A 27,861-nucleotide genomic window follows, 5' to 3' on the forward strand; every position below is an offset into this window, starting at 1 on the left:
TCGTACTGTGAATCCAAAGACGCGTTTCCAGAAAAAGACAATGAAGACCATCCAGCGATCTGACGGCCGCCGACCCTGGGTCAGTGAGGATCGAAAAGGAGCCCTTTGTCCCTCCCCTCCCTGCTTACCGTCCATCACGGGGATGACCGTCTTCCGCAGGGCGAGCACCAGCCCCAGGGGGGAGCCGAACATGAAGAAGTCTGACACCTCGAACTCAAACTTCCCCAGGGCGCCGGCGTCCAGCATGGTGCTGCTGCTGGAGCGCCGCGACACGCCGTCGCTGCGCAGCACGTTGGAGTGCAGGCTGGAAGCAGTCAGTTAGTAGTTAGTTAGCAGTTGATGCTAGTCGATACTACTCAAGGCGGGTCAACGCTAGTCAAGGCTGGTCAAGGCTAGTCAACGCTAGTCAATGCTTGTCAACGCTAGTCAATGCTTGTCAACGCTAGTCAATGCTAGTCAATGCTAGCTAAGGCTTGTCAATGCTATTCAATGCTAGTCAAGGCTAAGAAATGCTAGTAAATGCTAGTCAATGCAAGTCAATTGAAGCTAGCCTGCTGTTTGTGAAAGAAACGGTAAAGTCAAGTTGAAAAAAGTTAGTGATGGTGAGACAGAGATGGAGCAGCATTATGTGCTGGAGATGCATTGAGATGCATTGAGTGCATCACCATGCTATTGCTCCATGCTAGCATGGAGCAATAGGATGGTGATGCTAAGAACATCAGTGCATCACCATGCTAGTTAATTGACTAGCATTAACTAGCACACACAGCACACAGTACACCCACCTGGACAGGAAGGCGTGGTGCTGCTTGATGGTGTCCACCTCGTAGGTGCCGGAGTCGCTCCTCTTGCGGGTCAGCGGTTTCTTGGTGTCGTCGGAGGCCGAGGAGCCGGAGCGGGGGATGTCTATGTTGCTGCGGCTGAGGTGGCGGCTGGCCTCCAGGCCGGGGGACATCAGGCCCTGCCCGCAGGGCACAATGAAGCCCGGAGACAGCAGGTCCTGGTCCTGTTACAGAACGATGAGGGGAGCCCGTTTCACTGGCAGGAAGAGAGCTTCATCACGGAGGGGCTGCTCAAGAGCACCCCGGGAGAAGGATGAAGGTCTACCAGCGAGCCGATACGCTCCAGACGGGACGTTCCCCTATAGGAACTATAGCAAGGCATCAGAGGACGGTGGAACAGATAGAAGACAGTTCTAGCTAGCGAGCCTCATGGATAAGGGACAATGGAGAGGTGGTCTCCTACCTGCAGCCTCATGGATGAGAGATTGATAAGAGGTGGCCTCATGGATCAGAGATGAATGGTGGGGGGGGGGGGGTCCTACCTGCACGCTGACCACCGACCCTCTGCGGCTGCTGTTCTGGCTCTCGTTCACCGTCTGGTTGCTGGTGCAGAGGGCGTCGAAGCCCAGGATCCCGCCCACGCAGTCCCCGATCAGACACACCTGAGGACAAGAACCAGTTGCTGTTTACCCCCACTGCATTTAGGGGCCCCTCTGACTCTCCCCTTTACCCCCACTGCATTTAGGGGCCCCTCTGACTCTCCCCTTTACCCCCACTGCATTTAGGGGCCCCTCTGACTCTCCCATTTACTCCCACTGCATTTAGGGGCCCCTCTGACTCTCCCCTTTACCCCCACTGCATTTTGGGGCCCCTCTGACTCTCCCCATTCTCCCACTGCATGTATCTTCCCATGGTCCCAGTGCAGGCTCCCATCAAGGTTCCCAGTGCGTGGAGCTCACCTGGCCGGAGAAGGAGTCTCCGTTGAGCGAGCGCAGGAAGTCGGCGTACACCTGGTTGGCCCGCAGCACCACGGTGGCCACGGCCTCCTGGTACTGGGGCGAGGAGGTGGCCAGCAGGGGCAGCGCGGCCAGGGGGATGTGGTCCTGGCTGCTGGACAGACAGCCCTCGTCGTAGCTGTACGGACTCAGACTGCAGCACAGAGCAGCGTGTGTTACGATAATAACCCTGACGTGGTGGTGCACTCACGAGCCTATGAGTCTGGGTTTATATCTACGTGTTTATCAACCAGACGGCAGCCAATCAGAGAAACGCAGTGCAAAAATAAACCTTGATTCCTCAGTGCTTTTCACAGGCCCTTTGAATCTTAATTTACCCTCTGTATATGGCCTTTTTTTCTATATATGTGTGTACAATAAATATCTGTTTACACATGTTAATTTGTTGTTGAGTGTGTGTGTGTATGTGTGTGTGTGCACGCGCGTGTGTGTGTAGGTATGTATGTATGTACTTCTGTGTGTGTGTGTGTGTGCGAGCGTATGTGTATGCGTGAGTGTGTGCGTATGCCCGTGTGTCTGTGCGTCATGCGGGCGTGCATGTGTGCATGCGTATACGTCCGTGTGTGCGAGCATGCCTGCGTCCATGTGTGCGTGCGTGTGTGTGCGTGTCCGTGTGTGCTCACTTGGAGACCAGGCTGAAGGCCTCGGCGCAGATGGCGGGGCAGGGCACCAGGCGCAGGGCGATGCGGCCCAGCGCGGTGGGGTAGTGCACGCGCATCACGCCCTCGAAGGCCCCGCTCAGCGTGTTGACGTCGGCCTGCTTGCTGCTGGCCTCCCCCCCGCCCGTGTCCAGGATGTTGCCCCCGTGCAGCACCAGAATCAGCACGTGGATGTTAGAGGGCTGCAGACCCTGCTGGGACGAGCAGTCCTGCACACACACACACACATACATGCACACACACACACACATACATGCAAACACACACACACACACACACACACACACACACACATGCAGAGGTAAGACCAGGTGAGAAGAGACCGGGATGATGAGGTAGCTCAGGGATTTGTTAAAGGTCACAATAGAAGGGCAACGAAAATTGTTGGTAAAAAAAAAGCATGACAATAAAACTCAAACAAATACACAGGAATTGACTAACACAATACCAAGTGGATCAGGGCCCAGCCCTCATGGCGGAGCTGTTTCACTGCAGTGATGATCATTTAACCTTTCCATCAGTAACAGTCCTGCTGCCGGTATCATAATTGTTGGGAGTTATGGAGTGATTGTGCTGACTCAAGACCAGCCCTCGCTCAGCTTTTGTGTCCATCTTTACAAAAACTGACCGCTGGACAAAGAGGCATACGCAACCACTTCAATGCTGTTCTGGAATGTTGACATGGCTTCCATTCATCCCCTTGACCTCCAACATTATACACTTTATAAAGGGGGCGTGTTCAGGACAAGCCCAAGTGCATGCTGGGATAAAACATCGTTTTGGACACCCTTACATCTAATTCCTACATTTAAACCGCTGTCAAGGCCTCATGGCAGCAGGAAAATGGTGAACAGACCTCAAAGCTCTCATCGTGTTTCCAAACGGAGGTTCATGGCCCACCAGGGGGCTTCTCTAGACCCTCTGATACATCCTCAAACTCTCTTCAAACAGGACCCGGACCCCCCCCCCCCCCCAAATAAACAACAACAAAACAACGACAGCAGCCACGCTATTCAGATAGTCGGACAGTTCTCAGAGAAGCAGCAAACACGTCACGGGTAACAGGTCACAGGTCACAGGTCACAGGTCACGGACAAACACGAGGGGGCAGCTCCACAGGTGAGTTGTCGGGGGGAGAGCTGGGTTTGGGCAGAGGGGAGAACCAGCTCCCTGGGACAGGTTGTATCAGAAGCTACTTCAAGGACCACAATGCAGCAGGGCACAGGGGGGGGGGGGGGGGGGGGGGCCACGACATGTTTACTTACTGACTGGTGTCGGGTAACGGTGATGGTGGGAATGGTAGAGCTAGCGGCTCGGCCTCTAACAGGGCCACGCATCTGAACACAAGAGGACAGAGAGGCTTGATGGACAGAAGCCCACCTCCAATCCCGGAGCAGAAATAGCATTTGCAATGACCCACGTTTCTCCAGCAGGGGGCGCTGTTGCGGCAGATTCATTTTCATGTGGTGTTACTCTTAAACGCAACCGTTCCTAGTTTAAGAGTTGTGCTGTGCTTCTTCGATTTGACCGCACCTTTTGTTTAGTAAAATAAAATACAGGATGTTAAGCAGCTGCCTCTGGATCGGACCCTCCTTGAGACCTTTAAAAGAGGACACAGCGGAGTTCTGCTGAGACCAAGACCTCGCAGAATGACAGGTGGGCCTACCTCGTCCAGTCGCTCCTCACTGGCGGTGCTTTCATAGTCCACTGTCATTTCCTTAAAGAGTTCACCTGCACACACACACACACACAGAAAGAAAAACTTTAACCACAATAAGGTCACAGAGAATCAGGTGTTTCAACACCGGGGCAGATCTTCGCTCCTACCCGACGTCCCGTCTGCGTCGGCGGCCTCGATTTTGTCCATGAGGTCGTTGGAGTTCCACTTGGAGATCTCCTTGGGGAAGACGTCCTCGTTGTCCGACAGGTCCTCTGGAGACACAGGAGAACACTCAGGGTCAACTTCATGTTACGTTCTCCTCTGGAGGTACAGGAGAAAACTCATGGTCATTGGTCACCTTCATGTTATATATGTTCTCCTTCAGATCCCAAGGTGAACACAACCAGCTTCTTGTTAGAACACACCTCCTCACTGATCACTAGGCCTTTACTCAACCAAGCAACAACCCTCTGATTTAATAAGACATTGTTATCCCCTCCATAAGGAAGGGTTCCTTATTAACTGCAGACTGCAGTTGAGTCTTAAGCGGTGGATACTCGCTCCATCAGCAGGAACATCCTGTATGATTACATCACTTCCTCCTACACATCGCTCCCCCACCGATGGCTATTGTACTCAGATGCGTCTCCTACTCAAGATTCCAAGATATGCCCTAAATGGCGTGCAGCATCATCCCAGCCCACCTGGGAGGATGTGCACACACAGATCTGAACAGCTCTGGGATTGTTTGAACCAGACCGAGACTGCATAGCCCACTCTGTGGTAGGTAACTCTTGGATCGTTTGAACCAGCATGAATGTCCCACACTGTGGACGGTAACTCTGGGATCGTTTGAACCAGCCTGCATGGCCCACACTGTGGAAGATAACTGATGAGGGTGTAACGTTGAGCGAGGGTCAACATGGTCAACCGGTCAACCTTTTGTTCGGTATGGGGACGTGAATAAGCCACTTCCTCACCATACGTTAACATTCAAACCATTAAGAGTGCTGTGATGACATGCATTGCGATTTTATAAATATTGCAGTTATGTCCACATAAATGTAATATGCGATAAGATATGTTGTGTGCGATTTTATAAGTATGGATTCATGTGGTTATGATGTGCCCTCAATTGATTTTATATGGAAGAAGTGGCATATACCTAATATTATATTGGAATGATGTCATTGTAGAATAACTTTCTGTGTTTTTTAGCACAACTTTCTACCTCAGTGTTGCAATACTACGAGGATTCGATCCATAAATCTGACTAAACATGGACCTTCTCCCATCTCTAAGACACACAAAGTATCAGGACAGGGATTCGGCTGTCCAAAGTAAAGGACTCTTTTGATTACCGTATCTGGGGTGTCAGTGATGCAGATAACCAATCCTTCCTAAATCGAACTAATGCCAACTAATATAAGCTAACAAAATCCTAAAAGAAAGAATGTTGATTTATTTTAGTTTACCTCTTTTTAAATTTGAAAAAATATGTTTTCTGTATATGATATGAAGGTAAAGGAGCCATCCTTAATAAATGTTCACATGCTTTATGGACACTGGTATGCGTTTGTTAGTAACGTACTTGTAATTGTTTGTTGATAATCAAAAAATTTAAATAAGGGGGTATGCAATAGTGCTTGTGTAACATTGCAACTTTAAATGTGGTTGACTGATAGTACTGAACGGTATTCAATGCGATATTGTAACTCACAAAATGAATACGGTCAAATGAAAACATAAGGCAGTATACTTTAATGATTTCCGAATAACTTTTCTGACATGCATCCATGACAACCCACTTTCATCTTTATTCATCACTTGATGAATAATCATAATACTTGATAAGGAAGACTACGTCAGCAACATTAAAATAGGGCATAGTTCGGCAAGTGGCTTTTATCCATAAATCAATACAGGCATAACTAGGAGTTAATAAGTCATTCTTCCACATGTACGCTTTGAGGCCCGCCGTGAGCCTGAGGAGACTCATGACTAATGCCGTTAGGCGGAGGTAGGGGAGGTCAAGTGCGTTTCACAGCATGAGGGATTGAGGGACCGATCGACCGATTGATGAGCCCAAGGAGACGGACGGGAGAAAGTGTTGCAGGAGTCTGACTTCAGGTCAAGCCAGCCAGCCCCAGCTCATCTATTGCATCTGAAGGCCCAATGCATGCTGGGTATCTGAGAAGCTTAAGAACTGATCTGTGATTGAAAAGATGCATGCAGAGTCAGACAGGGATGGGGGGGGACAGAGCAGGTAAGCAGCTAACATTAAAGCAGAAATACATGCAGGCCACATCTGGGGGTTTGGTGCCATCTAGAGGTTAAAACACACACACCACCGTACTGCCTAGCAATTAGCTATACAAAACACTCCTATGCACCCTCAGAATGTGTAGCTAAGATTTATCTTGCCCATCACACACACACACACACACACACACACACACACACACACACACACACACACACACACACACACACACACACACACACACTTAAGGGTGGAAAAACGTAGGAGAGAGAGCAGAGGACAGAGCTTTTATTTTCTCTCCCTTATCAAAGGTCAGTGCAGACCAAAACCTACGAGAACGCCCCTTTGTGGGGACCGGAGGTGCGTTGGAGCTTGATGGGTAGTACTCTGATTTACCCTTAGATGGCAGCACACCCGGCCTGTTGTTACCCTGTAAAGCATGCGATGGCCTGTGCGTGTCTGGCTCTTTCTCTGGCAGTGTGACACACTGCCAGAAATGGCGCCTTACCGTGGGCATCGAAGAACTCCTCGTCGTCCGAGCTCTCCTCCGAGTCGCGGGCGATGCTCTGCATCCTCCACTCAGAGATGCTGTGGTGAGACGGGCTCACTGGAACACAGAGCACAGAGCTTACCGGGTGGACCGCTGACACACACACACACACACACACACACACACACACACACACACACACACACACACACACACACACACACACACACACACACACACACACACACACACACACACACACACACACACACCTGCTGACTAGTTCAAATATTATCCTATTATTAATTGGCAAACAATGACGAGGCAACCCTGTCCATCAGACTCAGAGAGTGAAGACTTCCCCCCCCCCCCCCCCCCCCCCCCAACCCCCCGCCATCAGTATCATGAGGACGGAGCGAGGGGGAGGAGAGGTCATCCTCCCAGGTTAAATCTGTGCTTTGAGGGTGTGAAGGACAGTGGTGGTGGAGGGGTGGAGGTGGTAGGGGAGGGGGGGGTAGAGGGTGAAGGGGGCACAGCTGTGGCTGTCAGCACACAGGAGAAAGCGGCAGTGGTGGAGGGGGGGGGGGGGCAATCCGCCTCCTCTGCCCCGTGATGTCACCGCAGCTAAAAATAACCTGGAGAAGCAGAGGCGGGCGGGAGCGAGGGGGAGAGAGAGAGACAGAGAGACCGAGAGCGAGAGAGAGAGCGGGGGAGAGAGAGAGAGAGAGCGGGGGAGAGAGATAAGGCTATGAGGGGGGGGCTGTCCTGACATGTGGCTGGTGATGTCAGAGCCGCTGCAGCTAAAAATAGCTGTGGAGCGCTGCATTGGGGGCAGTGGGGTGAGGGAGGGGGTGAGTGGAGAATACAGCCCGGATACGGAGCTACGCATGGAGGAAGCCCTCCGACAGTAGGAACACGGCTCTCACTTTAACTGCTCCCTGGAATTCAAAAGGAAGAGCTTTTCAAAACACCGGTGCTGTAATCTAACAATAACACCGACGTACACCAAAGAGACCTGTTACGGCACTGACAACCCACACACACGCACACCTCCATCCCCACACACACACACACACACACACACCTCCGCACACCGACGCACACCCACACAACCCCCCACCCAAACACCCCCCCCCACACACACACACACGCACACCTCCCCACACCCACGCACACCCCACAACCCCCTACAACCCCACACCCACACAACCCCCTACAACCCCACACCACACACACACACACACACACACACACACACACACACACACACACACACACACACACACACACCCCCCCCCCCCACACACACACACACACACACACACCCCCCCCCCCCCCCACACACACACACACACACACACACACACACACACCCCCCCCCCCACACACACACACCCCCCCCCCCCCACACACACACAAAACCCCTCACCCCAACAGGCACACCCCATACAAACCCCAACACCCCCAGCCCAGCCCGGGCCCTCACCTCCTCTCTTGGACGAGCGGGAGGAGCGGGAGGAGGTGGACCACTGCTTGGTGAGCGGGCCCCGGGCGTGCAGCGTGTCCCCGGAGGAGCCGGCCCCCCCCTCCTCCGCCTCCGGGCCTCCGCCGCCACCGCCGCCGGCCTCCTTCTCGGCGTCCCCCGGCGAGGAGGCTCCGCCGTGGGCCTCCGCCGCCTCCTCCGCCTGGCTGAACTGGGCCATCTTGGTGGCCAGCGCCAGCTGGGTCTCCAGCTCCAGCTGGCGGATGTCCTCCATGGTGAGGCCGTACCACTCGTCCTGCCAGCACCACGCCTGCCGGTGGGCCCGCACCATCACCTTCCTCAGCCCTGGAGCAAGGCAGCAGGGGAGAAGCTCAAACAGGGGGGGGGGGGGCAGTGTGTGTTGCTGTGGCGGTCCCGCTCGCGACCATGCGGTACATACGGTTACCGTGGTGACAAGGCAAGGGGAGGAGGGGGGGGAGGAGGTTTCCCTTGGTAACAAGGCAAAGGGAAAAGGTGTCCCTGGTAACAAGCCAAGCTTCGTGTTCCGTCTCCTTGGTAACAAGGCACTAAACGACGTTCCCTTGGTAACAAGGAAATGAAGAGAGGTTTCCCTGGTTACAAAGCAAGCCTCCAAAGGCAAGTTTCCAGATAAGTTTGTTCTGATAAAAACGTGGTTAAGTTTCGTCCGCCGCCGTGTCCCCAGCCTTTGACACAAGGGATTCTTACAGATATCAGATAGAAGGGGCTGCAGGGGGGGGGGACGGGGGGGGGGGACATGGGGGTTCAACGGACCTGGGCATCGGGGGTACCCACCTACGTCATGGATGAAGCGCTCGATCTTGGACTGCATGCCCCAGTAGCGGAACTCCACCTTGCACAGCTTGTAGGCACACATGACGGGGGTGTCGCCGGGGCCGCTGTTGTACTCCTCGATCCAGTCGTCCCTCAGGGGCCCCCGCTGCGTCTTGGCCGACTGGTAGAGGCGGGGGTCCTCCTCCGCCTTGTACTCGTGGGACGGGACGGGGTCCGTGACGATGTCGATGGGGTCTGGGGGAGGGGGGCTCAGCGTCAGGAGGGGACGACGTCTCTCAAGGCCCTCATCGTCTCTCTAAACAGGAGGTCTGATGGAGGGGTCGGCGTTGGGCAGGAAAGGCTCTGCTCTGAATGTCTTCTCAGGGTTTCACCCTCAGAAGTCTCTCAGGGGGACCGCTCTCTTTCAGAAAAACGGTGGCTGTTAAATCGTAATCCTAATAGAAAACGTGTGGATGGTTCACCAAAGAACGCCACTATGATACGTATACCACATAATAACCGGTCATCAATACTCAGTGCAAACAAACCCATACAATACTTCATGATAAAAAATAAACACTAACATGCGCTACCTGCAGTCACCACTAGTGGGCCTCACCTCCATCCAGACCTCATGACGGGCGGGTTGATAAACCAGGAAGTCAATATGACAGCTTTTAACATTACATCTCAACCATCCCGTCGTACACCACATGATGCCTGCTAAGTTCCAAGTGCGCACAGGCCCAGAGGGGGTCACAGAGGGGGTCCCCGGCCTCACCCAGGGTCCTCTGCCTCTTCTCAGCGGCCCCCATGTTGAAGACGTCTGGCTGGTTCCCCGTATCGGGCTTGTAGTGCGTCTCGATGTCGATGGAGAACTTCTCCACAAACGGACAGGTGTACCTGGAGGAGGAGGAGGAGGAGGAGGAGGAGGAGGAGGAGGAGGAGGAAGAGGAGGAGGACATAATGAGAAGCTGATCATGGTCCATGGCGATGATGCTTGGACCAGCTGGAGGGGGGCTTTATCTTCTAGAACATCCAATGCATTCAGTGTGCTTGCATCACAAATAAACATAAGCCCTCGTTTCGAGACAAACAAACGGGGGCCCGATTTAGTGCCGGAGGGCTGGAGAATAAGAAGCTATTTTGAAAAGACATGACAGCTCCCACCCCCCCCACGGCCCTCCTCCTCCCTCTCCGCAGGGAGAGTTGGAGCCAGGCCACCCCCACAGCCCTCCTCCTCCCTCCCTTAGCGCCAGGGCCCTCCTCCTCCCTGTCTGTTGAGAAGGAGAGTGAGGAGCCTGCTGCCAAGAGCCCCCCCCGTTTCATCAACATGACGATGGATGGTCTGGATGCAGCGGCCCTTTGGATGACTCTGTGTTGGCTCAGGATGCCCTCTGGACAGACCAATCAATCAGGATACACTCTGGACGGACCAATCAGGACGCCCTCAAACCGACCAATCAGGACGCCCCCTGGGTCGCCAATGAGGCGGGCCCAGCCGGAGCATTAAGAGGTGGCCGACATCAAACAGGGCAGGAGAGCAGCTGGCGGCTCGTCTCTTAAATGTCAATATCCTGTCAGCACCTCCAGACCTCCACAGGCCCCCCCCCCCCCCCCCCCCCCAGCACTAATGAAAAGCCTGGCTGACCGGGGGTCTGTTTTTCTAATTGGTGCAGCAGAGACCAGAGAGGACGCCACCAGACGCTCACCAGTCCTCCTTCGTTCCATGATTGTTGAGGCGCCCGTACGGATGTGTACCCACGCGTCCTCAGAAGACGCTTGAACAACCTAACTGCTCAGTTGAGTTCACAAAACACCAAGCAACGCATTCCTCTGACAGGTTCACGGATAAGAGAGTACTGAGTACTGGGGGGGGGGGGGGGGAGTCACCTGGTGCGGGTGTAGGGGTAGGCGTTCCAGGACTCCTCCTCCACCCTCAGCGCGGCCTTGGGCAGGATGGAGCGGAACCAGCTGGGGATGTGCATGCCGATGTGGTAGACCTTGTGGGTGTACTGGCCAGCGCCGCCCGGCCCGTCCTCGTACGGCTTGTTCTCCAGGATCTCCACGCCGCTGCCCTCGCCGCAGGTCTCCTCACGGCTCTTTTTCTGGAGGGGGGAGGGGGGAGGGGGGAGGGGGGAGGGGGGAGGGGGGAGGGAGCAGTGCTACACGTTCAATGGGGCTGGGTGTCGTGGCCAATGTCCTAAATCGATTTGATTTCGATTCATAAGGTTCTGAATCGATTAATCATGATTCGATTCAATCTGCTCTTAAATAATGAAAATGGCTCAACTGTGTTACAAAATACAAATGCACTTTCTTTTTTCTCTTCACCTTAAACAACAGGTTTTAAGTGCAAACTTTTAAGTTGGACAGTTTAAACTTGTCTCAAGTCGCAAAAGTGCAATTTTGAAATTAAAAAGGAATTGCAAGTGAAATTGTACCTGAACTACAACATTCACTGCAAATTGCATTAAGGCATTGTTTATAAAAGTGCAAAAATAATAATGGTAACAAGAAATCTGAAAAAAAAATGAAAAAAGAAATCGATCTCATGCCCTGTGATTCGATATCACAACATTTTAATGAAATCGATCCAAAATCGATAAAATCGATTTTTTTTACCCAGCCCTGATGTTCAATGGACTGAATTATACAGTGCTTCTCTAACCAGCGGCCAATCAAAATGCTTTACAATATTGCTTAATATTCACACACCGACGGCGGTGTCAACCATGCAAGGCGACACCCTGATCATCGGAAGCAGTAAGGTGCCTTTCGTAGGGACAACTCGACAGCTAGGAGGAGTCTGGGATCGAACTAGTAACCTTGCGGTTGTCAACCCGCTCTACCTCCCGAGCCAAATTCCGGCCCAGTGCTGCTCTGGTTAATGCTCCTCCCAGCTTTATTAAAAACATCTGAACAAAGACACACACACACACACACACACACAAACACCCACCCTGAGGGTTTCCTTTGGAGGCGGTGAAGCCTGAACACACAAGGCCCTCATTGACCTAGTTCAGCCTGCCTGTACTTTGGCAAACGTTGGTAGACCATTTGTATATTCCCATAATTAGCCGACGTTCTGGAGTCACGTAAACACTATTTGCAAAGCAGGAAGCCCCAATACCCAATCCTGGTGCCCCACCCTCTCTCTATTTACATCTCTCACACACACACACACACACACACACACACACACACACACACACACACACACACACACACACACACACACACACACACACACACACACACACACACACACACACACACACACACACACACACACACACGAGAGAGAAGGCCCTGTGCGTGCCTTAAGGATGTCACACACTGCAGTGTCGTCACAGTAACGACTGCTTCCCTGAACGCTTTAAGAACAGACAGGAGGAAGTGTGCCTCTTCGTGATGTGAGCCCAGTGAACTCAGGGTTCAGACATTTGGTACTTGTGTTCCGGAAATGACCGTCTCAGCGCCGCCCAACCACTCGTCCTCATCTACCAGTGAGGTCTTAAAACGGCTGCTTTTATATGCAAGCACCACAGAAAAACCTAACTTTTCCTTTTATAATGATCCATGAACATCATGTTTTATTGAACTGAGACATGATGTAGCTAGTACTTATTCTTGTACAAATAAATAACTTGAACTCTTAATCAATTATCGAAATTAGATTTGATACATTATCTGTAGAACCGATTGATATACTAATTGTTGCAACACTAATTTACAATGCTGAGCGATGCCATAACAGCGAATAACAATCCGAAGCAACGATTACATTCAATACCTTCAAACCCAGAGACAACATCCACCCAGGACCCATGAAGACCCAACAGCGCAACGTTTAGGACTGGAGTTCCACTTCAAGCTTAACAAGTGCATGGCGATTTTAAAATCATATAAAAACAGGTACTAAATACATGGTCAGGCAGGCTTACATTTGAAAAGATGAGTACATGATTAAATGCAAAACTAAAAATAAATTATAATGAGGAAGGAAAAGGCATGATGCTAATTATATTGCCAACCTCTAAGTATGCCAAAAAACTTGGTATATATTCCTCTTCCTCCCACTGCCTGAGACTGAGAGCCAAACAAAGAGAGCGAGCGAGAGAGCGACTGAGACGCAGATACAGACACACAGAATCAGAGACATAGTTTTTGGTCGTCCACTTAATAAGGAAAGAGGTTTGGAGGGAAATGGACTCGTGGAAAGTAACAGTCCTTCTTTAAAGCCTCATTTAGTCCTTGTTGAGAAGGAGCAGAAAGTAGGAGCTGAACCCAAACCCATGTCTCCCAGTGCTACCAACAGAATCCCAGGACTAGTGGAGTCTTTAAACAGCTAATAAAAATGCCAGGGAAACATCAACATAGAGTCGACACACTCGACATTTTCCACTATTTCGTCTTCTGGGATGAGTGAGCTCTTTTAAAAAAATTGAATGTAAATATTTTTTCGGACCCTATATGCTCTGCAGCGTTGATAAGAGTGTGTGTGCAGAGGGGAACTAGAGGCCTCGCTGGCAGGAAGCGTGAGGTCACGTCCTGGTTGCCTCATGTAACCGCCACCGCTGAGGCCTTGTCGGCTTGTTTCCCCTCAAGAGGCTCCTGGACCAGACAGAGCTCAGCCCCCACAGTGCGACCCATACATCGTACAGGCGTCACTTCCCCCTCACATCCTGCACTCGAGCTGCACTCTGTGTCACAAAACCAAAAGCACAGCGCTGTCAGAACCTGCTGTTGACCATCAACGAAAGAGGAGGCGGCCCTTGAAGGTCATAAGACACAGTCACTGAAGACGGTGAAGGCATCACACCCCCAGCCCGCAGGGTGCCCGGCATTGGCTCCAGGGTCAACCTCCCCCCGGGGTTTTGTTTCCATGCTGCAGTTGCCCTGGTAACCTTGCAATGAGGAGAGGGTGAATGGTTACCCTCGACAGTCCTCCTTTAACTTTAGAAAAAAAAGTTAGTTGCTTTCTTTCTAATGCCTTTTAAAAATCTCTCTAGCCCCCTTCCCTCCCTCCCCCCCTCTCTATCTCTCCCTCTTCTCCCTCCCCTCTTGGTGGTCAAAAACCTGACCACCGTCACACACCGGCAATGTCACGGTTGCCGTGGCGACAAAAGCCTGGCATCGGCATGGGCTGCAGGGGGGGGGGGGGGGGGGTTACTGCCGGTCACTAATGGAAGAGTTCCCAGGTTCTCTCCTTTCTTCCTCTACCGTCTGGGGCGCGCGGCGGAGAGGAGAAGCGGCTCGTTTCCTAGAGCGAGTGCTGAACCTCTAGCACTGGGGCTCTCTGGGAAACATGAGTAATACAGTAAGGCACTTTGGTGGTGCAAGTAGACACTATGAAGATGTAGCGCAACACAAGGCAGGCCTAAATACGTCAGTGGATTACACAACACGTCGTCAGCAGGTCCCTCTCCTCCACTTTGATCCACGCATGAATAATAGACGTATTTAGACTTCAAATTTAGCGATGCAGAGTATATTTTTACATTCAGGGCATTTAGCAGACGCTTTTATCCAATGTCAGACAAAAGAGAAACGACAATATATCGCTGACTGTGCAGTAAAGGTGTTCTTTGAACCAAGTGCCAAGCGCACACTAACAATCGCTAGGTTAACCCATTTCCCGTATGTAACAAAGATGGCTAGGATAAGATGCTACACAATGCTAAGAACTATTTTTAAGTGTGTACATTAGTCTACAGCTACCAATACCATACATGTCCCAGGGCCTGACACTCCCACTCTCAGACTAGGCCTGGGCCATAAAACAGTAAATTATTGTATCGTGATAGACTTTTGATCAATATCAATATAAAACATGTTCAATAAATATCTATAAAGGGACTGGACCACTGAATCTGGGTTTGTTATACGAACACGGTTTCATACTTATTTACAATATTTTAGTGTTTTTTTGTTGTTTTTGTCATTGTTGTATCGACATTGGAGTGTTTATCAATGAAGAACAATGGACGGTCATATTAAGTGTTAAGCAGAAGTATTTAAATCCAGCATGGTCATTCCTAGTCTATTTAGCTCATTCAAATTATTAATATTTATCGATCAATATGAACAACTTATATCATGATATGGCTTTCAGTCATATCGCCCGACGCCCATGCCTACCTCAGACCCTGACCTTGGATGTAAAAATACAGAGTGTGATTTCCTACTTCTTGTAGGTTCAGGCCAGCTTCCCCCTGAACCTGCCCATTCTCGCTCTATTGATCCCATTAAACGGTCGTCTTGATTGGGCCTGCAGAACTTCATTTGACTGGTAAAAACAGGTTCGCCGTTTACAGTCCACGCGTTCTGCACTAGCTGCATCTAAAGGCCATCCACCGGCTCCAGATAAATAAGCTATTCTTAGAAAATCGACAATACTTACGCAGGATAGTCCGCGCATTCTAGCATGGACTATCCTTGAAAAGTTCATGTGAAATGATCATCCGCATTTTTTACTTCTCTAACATGCAGAGTGTAGTCCTCCCTCTCTGCCTCCGCGGTTCTGACTACAGTAACCCAGCGGCCTGGCCTGGTGGCTCCGCTGCAGAGAGCCGGGAATAGATGGGCACACGCTGCAGCCGCTATGGGAGGCTTCTGCTGAGTACGTCCTTCACATTGCACCCAGAACACCATGAAACACTGAACTGAGGAAACTGGGCCATGGCAGGTGAGTGGTTAACACGAGGTGTCCTACTCCCTAAGCATGCCTCTTCAGGATGCAGAGTTTACCCACCTGCCACTTCACAGGAACTACAGGTGCGTCAGGGAAAATCTGATAACGTCAGTTCGATTTGAATAATGTTCATTATTTATGTTGTTTGAGTGAACCAGCATCTGCTGAACAATGACCAGTGATCTGGTTTGCAAAGACATCCCTCTTACATCCTATCCCTTCTCCATCCCAACCCGCCCCGTGTGTACAGTGAGCGGCTGCGTGGGAGAGTGGGAGTGGGAGAGTGGGAGGGATGGAGTGCGGGAGGACACAATCCTTTCCAGAATAGAAACAGACCCAGAAGAGAGTCCAGAGCTGTTCCTCGGTCGAAGGAACACTAGAACCTTTTGTTTCCTCCTTACTGTGATGCGCTCGGGGTGAACTCTGTAAGCAATCGGCACGCTTTGGGAAACATCCTCCCTTTACAACGACCTGTTCTGAGTGGGTCGGCACACTAAAATTGATGTTTCTGCATGACAGCATTTCAGGTAGAACGAGGCTTGCTGACGCTGGAGGCTCGCCCCCTTAAGCTTCCTGTGATCTTATCATGTTTTCATTCCTGATAGCAAGTGTACCATCGCTCATATACAGACCAACACCGATTAAATAGTTATCTGTTGGGGATGTTTTGGTTTTGAACTTTTCTACTAACACCTAGTCTACCACTTTAGCTCCCTGAACATGCATCAGTTCATGTTGTAGCCATTATTATTATTAATATTATTATTAATATTCACAAGTCATCCAGGAAGATATAGCCTTCAGCACCAACCTCAAATGCACTGGATGGCTTTACCCTCATTTCCAGCAAAGAAAACAAAAATGAAATGCACTTTTGAAACAAATTTCAGCCTGTCCTCTTCAGCCCCCGCCCGCTTGTAAAACCTGAGTCAGCTCTCCGGGCTTCTGGCATGTCTCCTCCCCTTGGCAAGGCCCAATCACAGCGCTGCGTCCGGCAATATGATACCCCGTTTCTCTGAGGAATGCACACTCATCACCAAGGTAAGAGGCTCACCTGGATCATGTAGAGCTGGGCGATGCGGTACTCCTCCACACTCATGGGCATGGGGATGCGGTACTCCTTGATCAGCATGATGGAGCTGGAGGAGGAGGAGGAGGTGGGACGTCTTCAGGGTGACCACCAAACGGGGCTCGGGGGAGTTAGGGAGGTGTAGAGGGAGGGGAGACGAAAAGAGGGGGTAGAAGAGGAAGGGGTGAGGGGGAAGGGGAAGGGGGGGGGGGGGGGGGGGGGGGTTCTTATTTGTGACCCGTCCGAATCAGCTCCTCCTCATGGATGGAGCCTCCGCATGGAAGGAGCCTGGGAAGGAAGGGGAGAGCGACGGACCGTGAGGCTCGGAAAATATTGGGACAACGCTGCATAACGCTATATTTCTGATTACATAACTTCTTCTTTTAGCTTGCATATATTCCAGCACTGCATTTATATTGATCACACCCAATACATTTGAGGAAGCACGCTCGAGGGCATGTCAATCAACAACACTTGAATAAAACGACAGCTAAATCTGCCCCTACAACAAAACACAGACAAAAAACCAATCCATCACTAAAGTATTCACAGGTCGATTATACTCCAGTCCTGCAGGGACAAAGACGAACAGACGAGGCGTTTTGCGTTCAGTACTTCGCGCGGTTTCCTCGGACCAGAAGGTTCTCCGTGGGAATCGGCTGTATAACGGCACCAGCATCCAAGTGCAGCTCCCAGTCACAAGCGCGGTTGTCCGGGCTCAAGGGTGAAGCTTTTTATAGGCAGCAGACCGCCCCGCGGCCGGTCGCCGCTCGCTGACCAAAACAAAGGCAATAACAGAAGGTCCCTCGCACACCTTGAGCAGCATCACATGGCAAAGCTCAGCAATAAGAGGGATTACTGTTGTGCATTGGGGAGAATTACATAACTCTCTAATTGCCACATATGGCCCAGGTTTACTGCTCCATGTAAATATAATTCCGCAGAATTACCCACATAATTCCTGAACGATTTACATGCAGTGCATGAAAACAGAGAGTTGACCGTTTATCCAAAACATTGAAGTGGCTGCCACGGTCACTAAATGTATATGGATACATTTGTTGGCCTTTATTGTTTGCTTGTTGCAGAGTTGTCTCTTTTTTTTTATTATTTGTTGGCCTACTTAGGCTGATCAATTATGCTACGGTTGAAATTACAAAGCACTTCTATTTAATAGTCTTCAATGAAGACCGAATGTGTGAATTTCTTAAAGAATAGTTTACATTTTAGACTTGTTGGTCCCATGGATTACTAAACCTGCCCTCCATGTTGTGCTTGGTAGTTTTATGCAATATGTCCGCACTGTTCCTTCATCATGATCCAGTGTGTTACGTTATTACTCAGAATTCACCTCCCCCTCTTTACTGAGCCACAAAAGCTTGTGTACAAAGCTGATACCAAGGCTAGCGTTGCATTCTGGGTGTAGGGGCTGATACCAAGTCTACTGTTGCATTCTGGGGGTAGGGGACTGATACCAAGGCTGGTGTTGCATTTTGGGTGTAGGGGACTATCAAGGCTAATGCTGCATCCCGGGTGTAAAGGGCCGATACCAAGGCAAATCTGTTCATATGACCACCTCCAAGAAATACTATATCTTATAAATATACTGTCAGGTTCAACCAACCAATGTGAACACATTTCTTAAGACTTCTCAAATTGACCAACCAACAGCTCCAAGTTTAACTTTTACAACCTAATAAAACAAATTGTAAGTTTAACTCACAATGTTTCTTTAAACTCCTCCCCTCATGTGCGCACAATTCAGAGAAGACCCCACACCTGAGCCCTTCTGTGATTGAACCAGCCTTGTAGAACCCAGTTTTCCTCACGCTCCCAGACTAGCAGATTCCCAGGCAATCTGAAGCCAGCTAGCAACATGAGCGATCTCTGCTGACCACAACCAACAAAGGCTGTTTTTGAGAGTCATTTATTTGCTTTGTTAATATTCACAATTGTGTCATGCAATGAGGACCATTTTCATGCTCTTCCTCTGGAGAAAAAGCATTTATTGACCAATATCGTCACTGGTCCAAACATGCAAATGCATGAAAATGAGTGGGTTTTGGAGGAATGGGGGTGCAGAAGAATATAAACGAATTCTCCTTGGCAAATGGGTCATGATTTAGGCTTTTTTTTAGCAGAATGTCTTGATGAGAATAATCAGTTATATAATCATTCCATTATTATCATAGTCGTTATCCAATAGGACAATATCTGACGTGTTTTTTTTTTTTTTTAATCTGTGAAGTTAATGAAGTAAATGCAGCATGCCACCAGCTTCCACAAACACCAAGTGTAATTCCGGCGAAAATTGAACCCAGGGTCTTTTCGGCATGAAGACCCATTAAATAAGCCCTCCAGACACTTTTTTTTCGTTGATAATCGAGTATAGAGCTTGCCCAAAGTTGCCCGGAGCAATGTTACAGCCCAAATGGCTTCCATGTTATTGGCTAGAGGCACAGTGAACAAATCTGCATTTTTTAACCTCTAATATTGCTCAAAATAGCACCAAACTCTGCAGTTGCATAATTAGGGTCCCTACACATAAAACGAAGCGTCAACAACTTATTTAGCTTACCGGGAGTGATTTACAAAAATACTATTTTCCAAATCTGTGCCTTACCAGTAGGTCCATGTTTCCAGGAAGTCCACACAAGTCGATTACCAGCTACCGTAAATAATATAAAAGAGGCTCCAACTAATTTAAAACGGCCAATTATCAAGAGGGGAGATTTTTACTATGACGAAACCCAAAGAAAATCAGTATCTGGAGGGCTTATTTTATGGGTCTTCCTGTCGAAAAAGACCCTGGGTTAAATTTTCTCTTAAGCACTTATTGTATGTTGTACGCATCCTTGCACTTAAAAATAGTACTTAGCATTATGTAGCATCTTATCCTACCTATCTTTTTTGTGTACGGGGAATGGGTTAACCTAACCATTGTTAGTGCTGCTTGGCACTTGGTTCTATGAACATCCTTACTGTACCGACAGAGTTATATAGTGGTTTCTCTTTTTCTGACAAACGCACTTATTGTAAGTCGCTTTGCATTAAAGCGTCTGCTAAATGCCCTTAATGTAGGTATAAATGTAAATGTGCCACAACTGCTGCCTCCCCATCTGGGACGTCCCACATCAGCCACCTGCATGGTGTGAAGGAGGAGCAGCGATGGGGTCAGTAGAGCTACCGCCTTGCTCCTGCTCTGTCCTCCAGTTCCCTTTGAAACCTCTGCCGCACAATGTGCTTGTTGCGCACAGAACCCCCCCCCCCCCCCCCCCCAGAACCCGGCCCCCCCCTCTCACTGAGCGGTACACCGCGGCCTGCCTAAAATAACGGTGCTCTTGGGGAAGGACTGCAACGAAAAGTAGGCTAGCAGAAGATGAGGAGAGGACGCAGGCGGGTCCTAGCCAAGGCTTCAGCAACCCTCCAGCAACCCGTTTAAGGGCCCCTTCGGGCCCCTAGGACTTAAACGGGTTGCTGGAGCCTTGGAAGCAGAATCCCCTGACGAGACCGCTCAATCAGGTCCTGGATGAGTCACCCCAACCATAATCCCAGGGTTTATTGTCAAGTAACTATTTAAAAACTGTTTTAGTACGGGGAGGGGGAGGTTTCCGTTGCCCTTTTGAGGGACGAGTCTGTGAGGGCCCAGGCTTAGGGCCGAGTTTGGGATGCTGCCACTAACCACTAACCCCCGACGCGTGGCGGCGTTCCAACGAGCCTATTGTGATCCTGCCCGTGATAAGAGACATCTTTTATGGTCAGACAGGCCGCAGGGGAGACCGCTTTACAAGTTCAGGGAATTTATCAAATACTGAAGAAATCTTAGGTTAATCATTTATTCAAATCCTATTACACTCAACTATTAGGATTTTAAATTCCAAATCCAACTTTAATCCAACTGAATACAACTCTGCACTAACAAGCTTCTCTTTGGGTGAACTAGGAGAAGGTTCTAGAAGTCACATCGCAGCTCGACGCTCACATCAGGGCTTACGGCCCTTATATCATTTTCTTTACTGTCCCTCATTCATACAGTTTGTCCGTTGTCTCTCAGTCCCTCTCCATCCCCCACTGCCCCTGCCTTCAGTGTGCCCCTGCCTTCAGTACGCCCCTGCCTTCAGTACGCCCCTGCCTTCAGTACGCCCCTGCCTTCAGTACGCCCCTGCCTTCAGTACGCCCCTGCCTTCAGTACGCCCCTGCCTTCAGTACGCCCCTGCCTTCAGTACGCCCCTGCCTTCAGTACGCCCCTGCCTTCAGTACGCCCCTGTCTTCAGTACGCCCCTGCCTTCAGTACGCCCCTGCCTTCAGTGCGCCCCTGCCTTCAGTGCGCCCCTGCCTTCAGTGTGCCCCTGCCTTCAGTACGCCCCTGCCTTCAGTGCGCCCCTCCTTTCAGTACGCCCCTGTCTTCAGTGTGCCCCTGCCTTCAGTGTGCCCCTGCCTTCAGTACGCCCCTGCCTTCAGTCCACCTCATCCATCTCCCACTCCTTTCTGTGGCATTCCTTGCGTTGCTCAATCATTCTGGCCCTCAGACACAACCGCGGCACAAGGACTTTGGCCCTCATAGTCCCCAGACTGCATAAATATAGATGAGGCCCTTTGCTTCTACATGTTTATACAAAATATGTATTGGTGGCAGGGCCTTGAATACAACGCAGCAGCTCATCTAACCAAGAGATGCGGCCCACATGACATGCATCATCTGCAGTACAGACGTGTTAGGATCAGATGAGCAGCTCACGTTCCCCCGGCACCCAGCGAGAGTATCATTGCCGCCACGCTCCACCCAGGAAGAGAAAAAAAAAAAGGGAAGAGCAGAGGAAAAATGTAAATAATTTGCACGCAGCATCTAAAAATAGCCTGGTCACAATAATCCTTGCATACGCAAGCAGCGTGCGTTGCTGTTGTGCGTTTAGAGAATACACTCATTGCCTTCTAAAAATACTGCCTCAGCTACCCCCTGGGTTGTGACGCAACGGAGGCACGTGGCTCGCCGCGTTCAGCCGTCACGCAGCTGGACCCGCGGTGCCAGGGAGCCACTCTCCAGCCTCAGCGGTGGCCTTCACCGCCACAGACACACTGCCAAAGGGCCATCACAGCATCCAATAATGTGAGGCTTTCTCTGTGGCACAGACTGATGCTCCTCCTCTGGTAGGAGTTAACCTCTGATGGTGTCTCTACAGTACAGCCTGATGCTCGTCTTGTAGTAGTTAACCTCTGATGGCGTCTAGTAGGGGTGTGACGAGATCTCGTGCCACGAGATCTCGAGAGATTAAACTCGACGATATTACCCGTCGCGTTAAAAATCGGTCTCGATTTATCCAAACTTCTATTTGTCGCCTGTGGGGGAAGTAATGCACCTTTGCTACATCTAGCCTGCCAGAACCTAAAGAAGGAGAAGGAAACGAAGAGGAGGAGAAGGAGGGGAAGCAGGGGAAGCATCGAAAGCAGCCATAAGCCGTGTTCGAAATCGTTCCCTATCACGGATATAGTGTACTATATAGGGTGCTCGCCATTTTGTAGTGGTGTTCGAATTCTCAGTGGTTAATTTCATGCACTATATAGTGCACTTAAAATACCCAAATTTGAGTGTACATACGATGTAGCCTACATGTTACTCCCGGATACCACAATGCAATGCGTTCGTGTTTTTCCGGAGGAGAAGAAGAGGCTGAATAACCGCGAAAATGAATACATTTAATCAAAGTACATTTTGGGTACTTTGATTTGATTTGCACATAATATTGTTTGCAATTGAAAAAAAGAGAATTATTTAATTAAATTTATTTTAATTTAACTTTTATATATTTTAGTTTTAGTTTCAATTTCATGCATGTAAAGAGTTATAATAGAACATTTCAAAATGCATGCGCGACTTGGTTAAATAAAAGTCTGTTGGTCCAGTCATATAATTTGTCATTGTAGTTTTCTTAAAATCTCGTCTCGTCTCGTTCTCGTGAACCCAATATCGTGTCTCGTCTCGTCTCGTGAGCTGAGTGTATCGTCACACCCCTAGTGTCTAGTACAGGCTGTACTCGTGTGGTAGTAGTTAACCTCCGATGGTGTCTATACAGTGCAGGCTGATGTGCCGGTAGTACTGGTAGTAGTTAACCTGGACCTTCAGGTCAAACCCAGCTAATACTGTGGTGTTCTCAGCACATTAGGGTCCAACAATACAGAGATTGCATCTTTTCAATTAAGTTTGTTTCTACTCATTTCAGCTATTGCATCCGTTTTTTATGGTTTAATAAAACAAAACACCATGGTGGGAGAGAAAATGAAGAGCTCTACTTTTCACACCACTTTTCACCCACTTGCTAAACATCAACAACGTACCCCACCACGGACCACCAGAGACCACGCTCAGGTGGAACAACAGCCGGGCCTGCTGGGGCCGGAGGGCACGCAGCCAGGGCTTCCTGTCAGGCGGGGGGGGCTCGTGTCCCCCCGTTTCCATCGTGGGCCCCCCCCTACGGTGGAGCGCTTTAAATTTAGTACAGTTTCCAAGAGTTGGGGGGAGGGGTGGGGGGTCGTGTGGGTGGAGGGTGAGTGACGTAGAACATGGAAAAGCCTGGGGGGCCAGAGGGGTGGCCGCAGAGGGAGGTGGCAGGGAGAGGGCAGGGGTTCCCCCTCAAAGCTGTCCAATGATGCAACAACCCCCCCCCCCCTTCAAAATACAAGTGGAAACTCTGAGCTTGTGGCAAGCCCAAAATATCACATATCATTTTCACACAACGTTGCTTTGACCTTGCGGAGCCCCCTCTCCGCTATGACAACCGCCACAAACACAGAATGCCATTCGCCGAGAGATAATTGGAAAAATAACACATTTGATTACCTTAATTGGCTTTACAGGTTTAAGCGCCACGGGCGGGAAAATGCCAGAGACTTACGACAACATTGTGATCGCTCCGCGCTGCTCTGCCAAGACAAACCTACTATCACTATCAGGATATGGTTTGCATGAACAGACAAAAGTTAATAAAGTAACAAAGTAAATAGAAACATTTCCTATTTAACATATCAACTTCCTTCATTATTAAGCTAATATTGTAGTCACCGATTTGACTGGATTTAACTCCCACGAGAAACACTTTATAAGGCTCATCATATTGATTATCATATTGTTTTGGAGAAGGTTTGGCAAGAAACTCCTCCAGTTTCCCCCCTAGGTTGAATGAGCTGAGAGCAGGCTGATGCTGGAGAGCAGGTCACCCTCACACAGTACGAGTATGTGTAAGGTGTGACTGAGGGTCAAAGAAACAATGCTTCTGGAGGCTGCAAATGTTTTGGCCAGGTCTCTCTTGTAATATAAATGTTGAGAGATGAGCAACTTCGTTAAATAAACATTTAGGAACAAAACTTAAATGACCAGACGGTTTAATAATGACCAGAGCTATACAACCTAATATTAGGGCAATAACAATGATTTGTCTACAAAGGCTGTACTATTGTATATGAATACTGACGATTCACTGAAGATTCAAGCATCTCCTCCATCAGCTTCCTCCCATGGTATCCTGTTACTACTGCTACTCAAACGAAACCAGAAAGAGTTGTGTCTGGCTAGTACAATATTGGAAGACATGAACTGTATAGTCTTTAAGAATGAAATGCAACTTTGTTGGACCTCCTCAACTCTTGTATTGCAAGCACCTTTTCACAGTAAGGAGGACAACATTTGTTTACCTATTGTACAACAAAATCTTTGTTAACCTCCTCTAAAACAGACTTGCGTCTTTGTGATTACATAATCCAGCAGGTAGGAGTTACCTTCCAAACCAAAACACATCTGTTTCATAAGAGGGGTCACCATTGGCTTACAGGTGACCACTCATCAACACATTATCGTAACCCTGTGATCACACGGGCTCCTAATATAATCAACACAACACAGCCCCCTGGAAATAGTGTTTGACCTTTCGAGAAAATCCCATTAATCTTGAATTAATCAATTTAGTGCTACGTTTGAATTATTCAACTTTCAGTAGAGTTTCCTCTCTCTGTCAAGAGGCTGGAATCACATGCACAAAGCACATGTGAAAGGACAACAGAAACTCAAATGCAAATGCCTGCAGATCTCAATCACATGATCCAGAATTCATGAGGCAAAGCCAACCCAGGTGAGACTAGCATTTTTCCTAGTGGACTAATCCACGCCTTTCCCCACACCTGTCTGGATCAGTGTAGAGCTCCTGCCAGCCGGTTCTACCCAGTCCCAGACACATTGTTGCTACCATCGGCATTAGCTGGACTATTGGCAATGAGTTAGTCTTGAAATATAATGAATGGATGTGTTAGATGCAGCCCTCTTAGTCAAACATTTTAAATCATAATATTTAAATGATCCCCGTGATTGTATGGATCCATGACACATAGCATGTTTTGGAAACAGAGAGACAGGCTAAGACCCAGTCATAGCGCGCCGCGCCCCCACCTCCTCCACTTCTAAACCAACACCACTATTTGTGTTAAGCGGTGACATTGGAGATGGCTCAGACAGTATTGATGAGAGTTTAAGGGGCAGGCTATTCTAAACAAGTCCACGGTCATGAGAATAACTCTCTCCACCGGCACGGTCAAGGCAAGGCACCAGCAGATCCACAGCATCTGATCAACACTACATTTTGTATACATTAAGAAAATAGTGTTTTACATGCTGGGGTCAGTAGCAGAACGTTTATCATAGGGTCGATTAAACCTGAGGAAGGTTCAGGATTGCCCCAGTGCACAGAGACCTGCTTGTTATAAAGGGACGACACGCAAAGGTCAGATAAGGTTTTGATGCAATGATCAAATCAATCAGTTCAATTAACTTTAATACAATTGACTACTGTTCTGAAATGTCAAATCTAGGAAGACCTGGTGTGTAGTTCCCAGGTAAGAAGACCTGGTCACATGGTGTGGAGTTCCCAGGTCAGAAGACCTGGTCACATGGTGTGTAGTTCACAGGTCAGAAGACCTGGTCTGTAGTTCCCAGGTCAGAAGATCTGGTCTGTATTTCACACGTTAGAACTAGAAGTCCTGGTCTGTAGTTCACAGGCTAGAAATAGATTACCTGGTCTGTAGTTCACAGGCTACAAATAGATTACCTGGTCTGTAGTTCACAGGTTAGAAATAGATTACCTGGTCTGTAGTTCAGCTCAGAAGACCTGGCTTGTATTTTGAAGTGGCAGTGATTGAAGATATTGTATAATAGTTGAGGACTAAATTAAACTATTGTATAAAAGTGAATATAACTGTGTAAACTGTTAGCCAAATGTTCATTCATGACATCAAGACATCGCCAGACAAATTCACAAATGCGTGTGTGGAACCTCACAGTTCTGTTTTCAAGGGGCACAGGCCAAAGTGCCTCTGGACACAATTGAGGGACACACAGCCAATCAGAGCAAAGAATCGTGTGACACATCAGCAGTCGCGTTCTTGGTTGTTTATGAAGTTGCCTCAACGGCACTCCCATAGGGTGCTCCTCTTTCAGTCATCGTATCAAACCCGCCCCCTTTTGGATAAAGGATGGTGATTGGCCCACTCGGGCTAGGTCGATTGATTAATATAATAACCAAGAAAAACATATCAAGTCGGGACATCAAATATCTTTTTACAGGACGTTGGGGAGAAAAAAATAGCAAAAAAATTGAAAATTCAAGAATAACATTTCAATACCTCCTTCCTTCATTACATGGCGTGTTCCCTAGTCAGACCGCCAGATCTGGGGTCAGCCCTGCTCCTACCGGGCCTTCAGAGAGAATCATTCATGTAATGATCCTATCAAAGGAAATTATGCTTTGTGGTGCCTAATAGAAAATGAATGAAGCATAGAAATGACGGCCAAAGAACGCACGGAATAAATAGATTTAGCTTGAGGGCAAGACATATTCCTTCTCGCCCCATCCTCTCTGTGATAACTTCAACAGAAGGTTACCATGGAGACAAAGAAGGCCCTCTCCTCATTGGCTGCCCCGCTGAAGTCAGCATGACGAGGAGAGCGGAGACTGATATAGTTTTTCTCCAGTCTCCACTTTCCCTCACCACTTCCTCCTATACCATGAGTCTATAGACACCATCATAGTTGGACTCTCTTCTCCTCTATAGGCACATCGTAGTTAAACTCCCTCTCCTCCTCTATAGATACCATCATAGTTGGACTCCCTCTCCTCCTCTATAGACACATCATAGTTGGACTCCCTCTCCTCCTCTATAGACACATCGTAGTTGGACTCCCTCTCCTCCTCTATAGACACATCGTAGTTGGACTCCCTTTCCTCCTCTATAGACAGTGCTTCAGTACTGTGCAACAGCAACTGCTATTTTGAGGATTTTGTGGAACCATGAACCACACATCCATCGATTTTAGTGTTAAAAAAAAAGTATAGTAAAAACCTTTTTTTAGAACAAAACGAAATACAACACATGCCTTTGATTTATTAAGCTCAGCAGAGAGATTAAACACCTCAAGTGGGGAAAATTCACCGTGGAAATAGATCCAACTGTATTATTATATTAACTAGCGCGGTGGTTATCTGGCCAGGATAAATATAAAGATAAGGGCAGAGAGAAAGGATGTAGGATGAGGGGTTGAACGAGGCTCTGCATCGCCTCCTATTATCAGCTGAAGCTCATCCTTCAGCTACATGAGAAGTTCACCCAACAATTGATATGTTTGAGGGAAAATACGCAAATAGAAAACTAACTCAGCCACCAAACACTAAAATAAAACCAACCAGTAATGTGGTGCCAGGTTCCAGCGGTCCCCAGATACGGACGTAGCGTCAAGCAAAGCCAACTGTCAACACATTCTAATTACTATCAAGTCTATCAACTTGTCAAATTAATACTGCCTCATTTTGGTACCCGAATGCAACAGATGCAGTTGTACAAATAAAATAAAAAAAGAGATTGGACCAATAAACAGAGATGGACAAAGACCAAGAGAGATAAACTGTTTGGACT

General features: G+C 48.9%; 1 protein-coding gene across 3 annotated transcripts in view; it reads right to left on the reverse strand.

The window, feature by feature from the left end:
- Nucleotides 1–16,981, reverse strand: part of LOC130383883 (membrane-associated phosphatidylinositol transfer protein 2-like) — a 32,529-nt gene extending 15,548 nt beyond the window's left edge. For 2 of the 3 annotated variants that reach the window (XM_056591762.1, XM_056591763.1), the window contains exons 1-13: nt 16,897–16,981; nt 11,039–11,253; nt 9,927–10,048; nt 9,167–9,400; nt 8,357–8,698; nt 6,889–6,987; nt 4,285–4,389; nt 4,124–4,188; nt 2,422–2,666; nt 1,742–1,931; nt 1,325–1,444; nt 786–1,006; nt 129–304 (exon numbers count right to left, since the gene is read on the reverse strand). In XM_056591762.1, the coding sequence (XP_056447737.1) occupies nt 129–304; nt 786–1,006; nt 1,325–1,444; nt 1,742–1,931; nt 2,422–2,666; nt 4,124–4,188; nt 4,285–4,389; nt 6,889–6,987; nt 8,357–8,698; nt 9,167–9,400; nt 9,927–10,048; nt 11,039–11,253; nt 16,897–16,974 (2,212 nt within the window). In that variant the 5' untranslated portion in view covers nt 16,975–16,981. Of the gene's footprint in view, nt 1–128; nt 305–785; nt 1,007–1,324; nt 1,445–1,741; nt 1,932–2,421; nt 2,667–3,722; nt 3,795–4,123; nt 4,189–4,284; nt 4,390–6,888; nt 6,988–8,356; nt 8,699–9,166; nt 9,401–9,926; nt 10,049–11,038; nt 11,254–16,896 lie in introns of all 3 variants that reach the window. The other variant, XM_056591764.1, reaches the window with a different exon arrangement.
- Nucleotides 16,982–27,861: the final 10,880 nt, after the last annotated feature.

This window comes from Gadus chalcogrammus, chromosome 6, assembly GCF_026213295.1.
Source record: "Gadus chalcogrammus isolate NIFS_2021 chromosome 6, NIFS_Gcha_1.0, whole genome shotgun sequence".
Lineage (NCBI taxonomy): Eukaryota > Metazoa > Chordata > Actinopteri > Gadiformes > Gadidae > Gadus > Gadus chalcogrammus.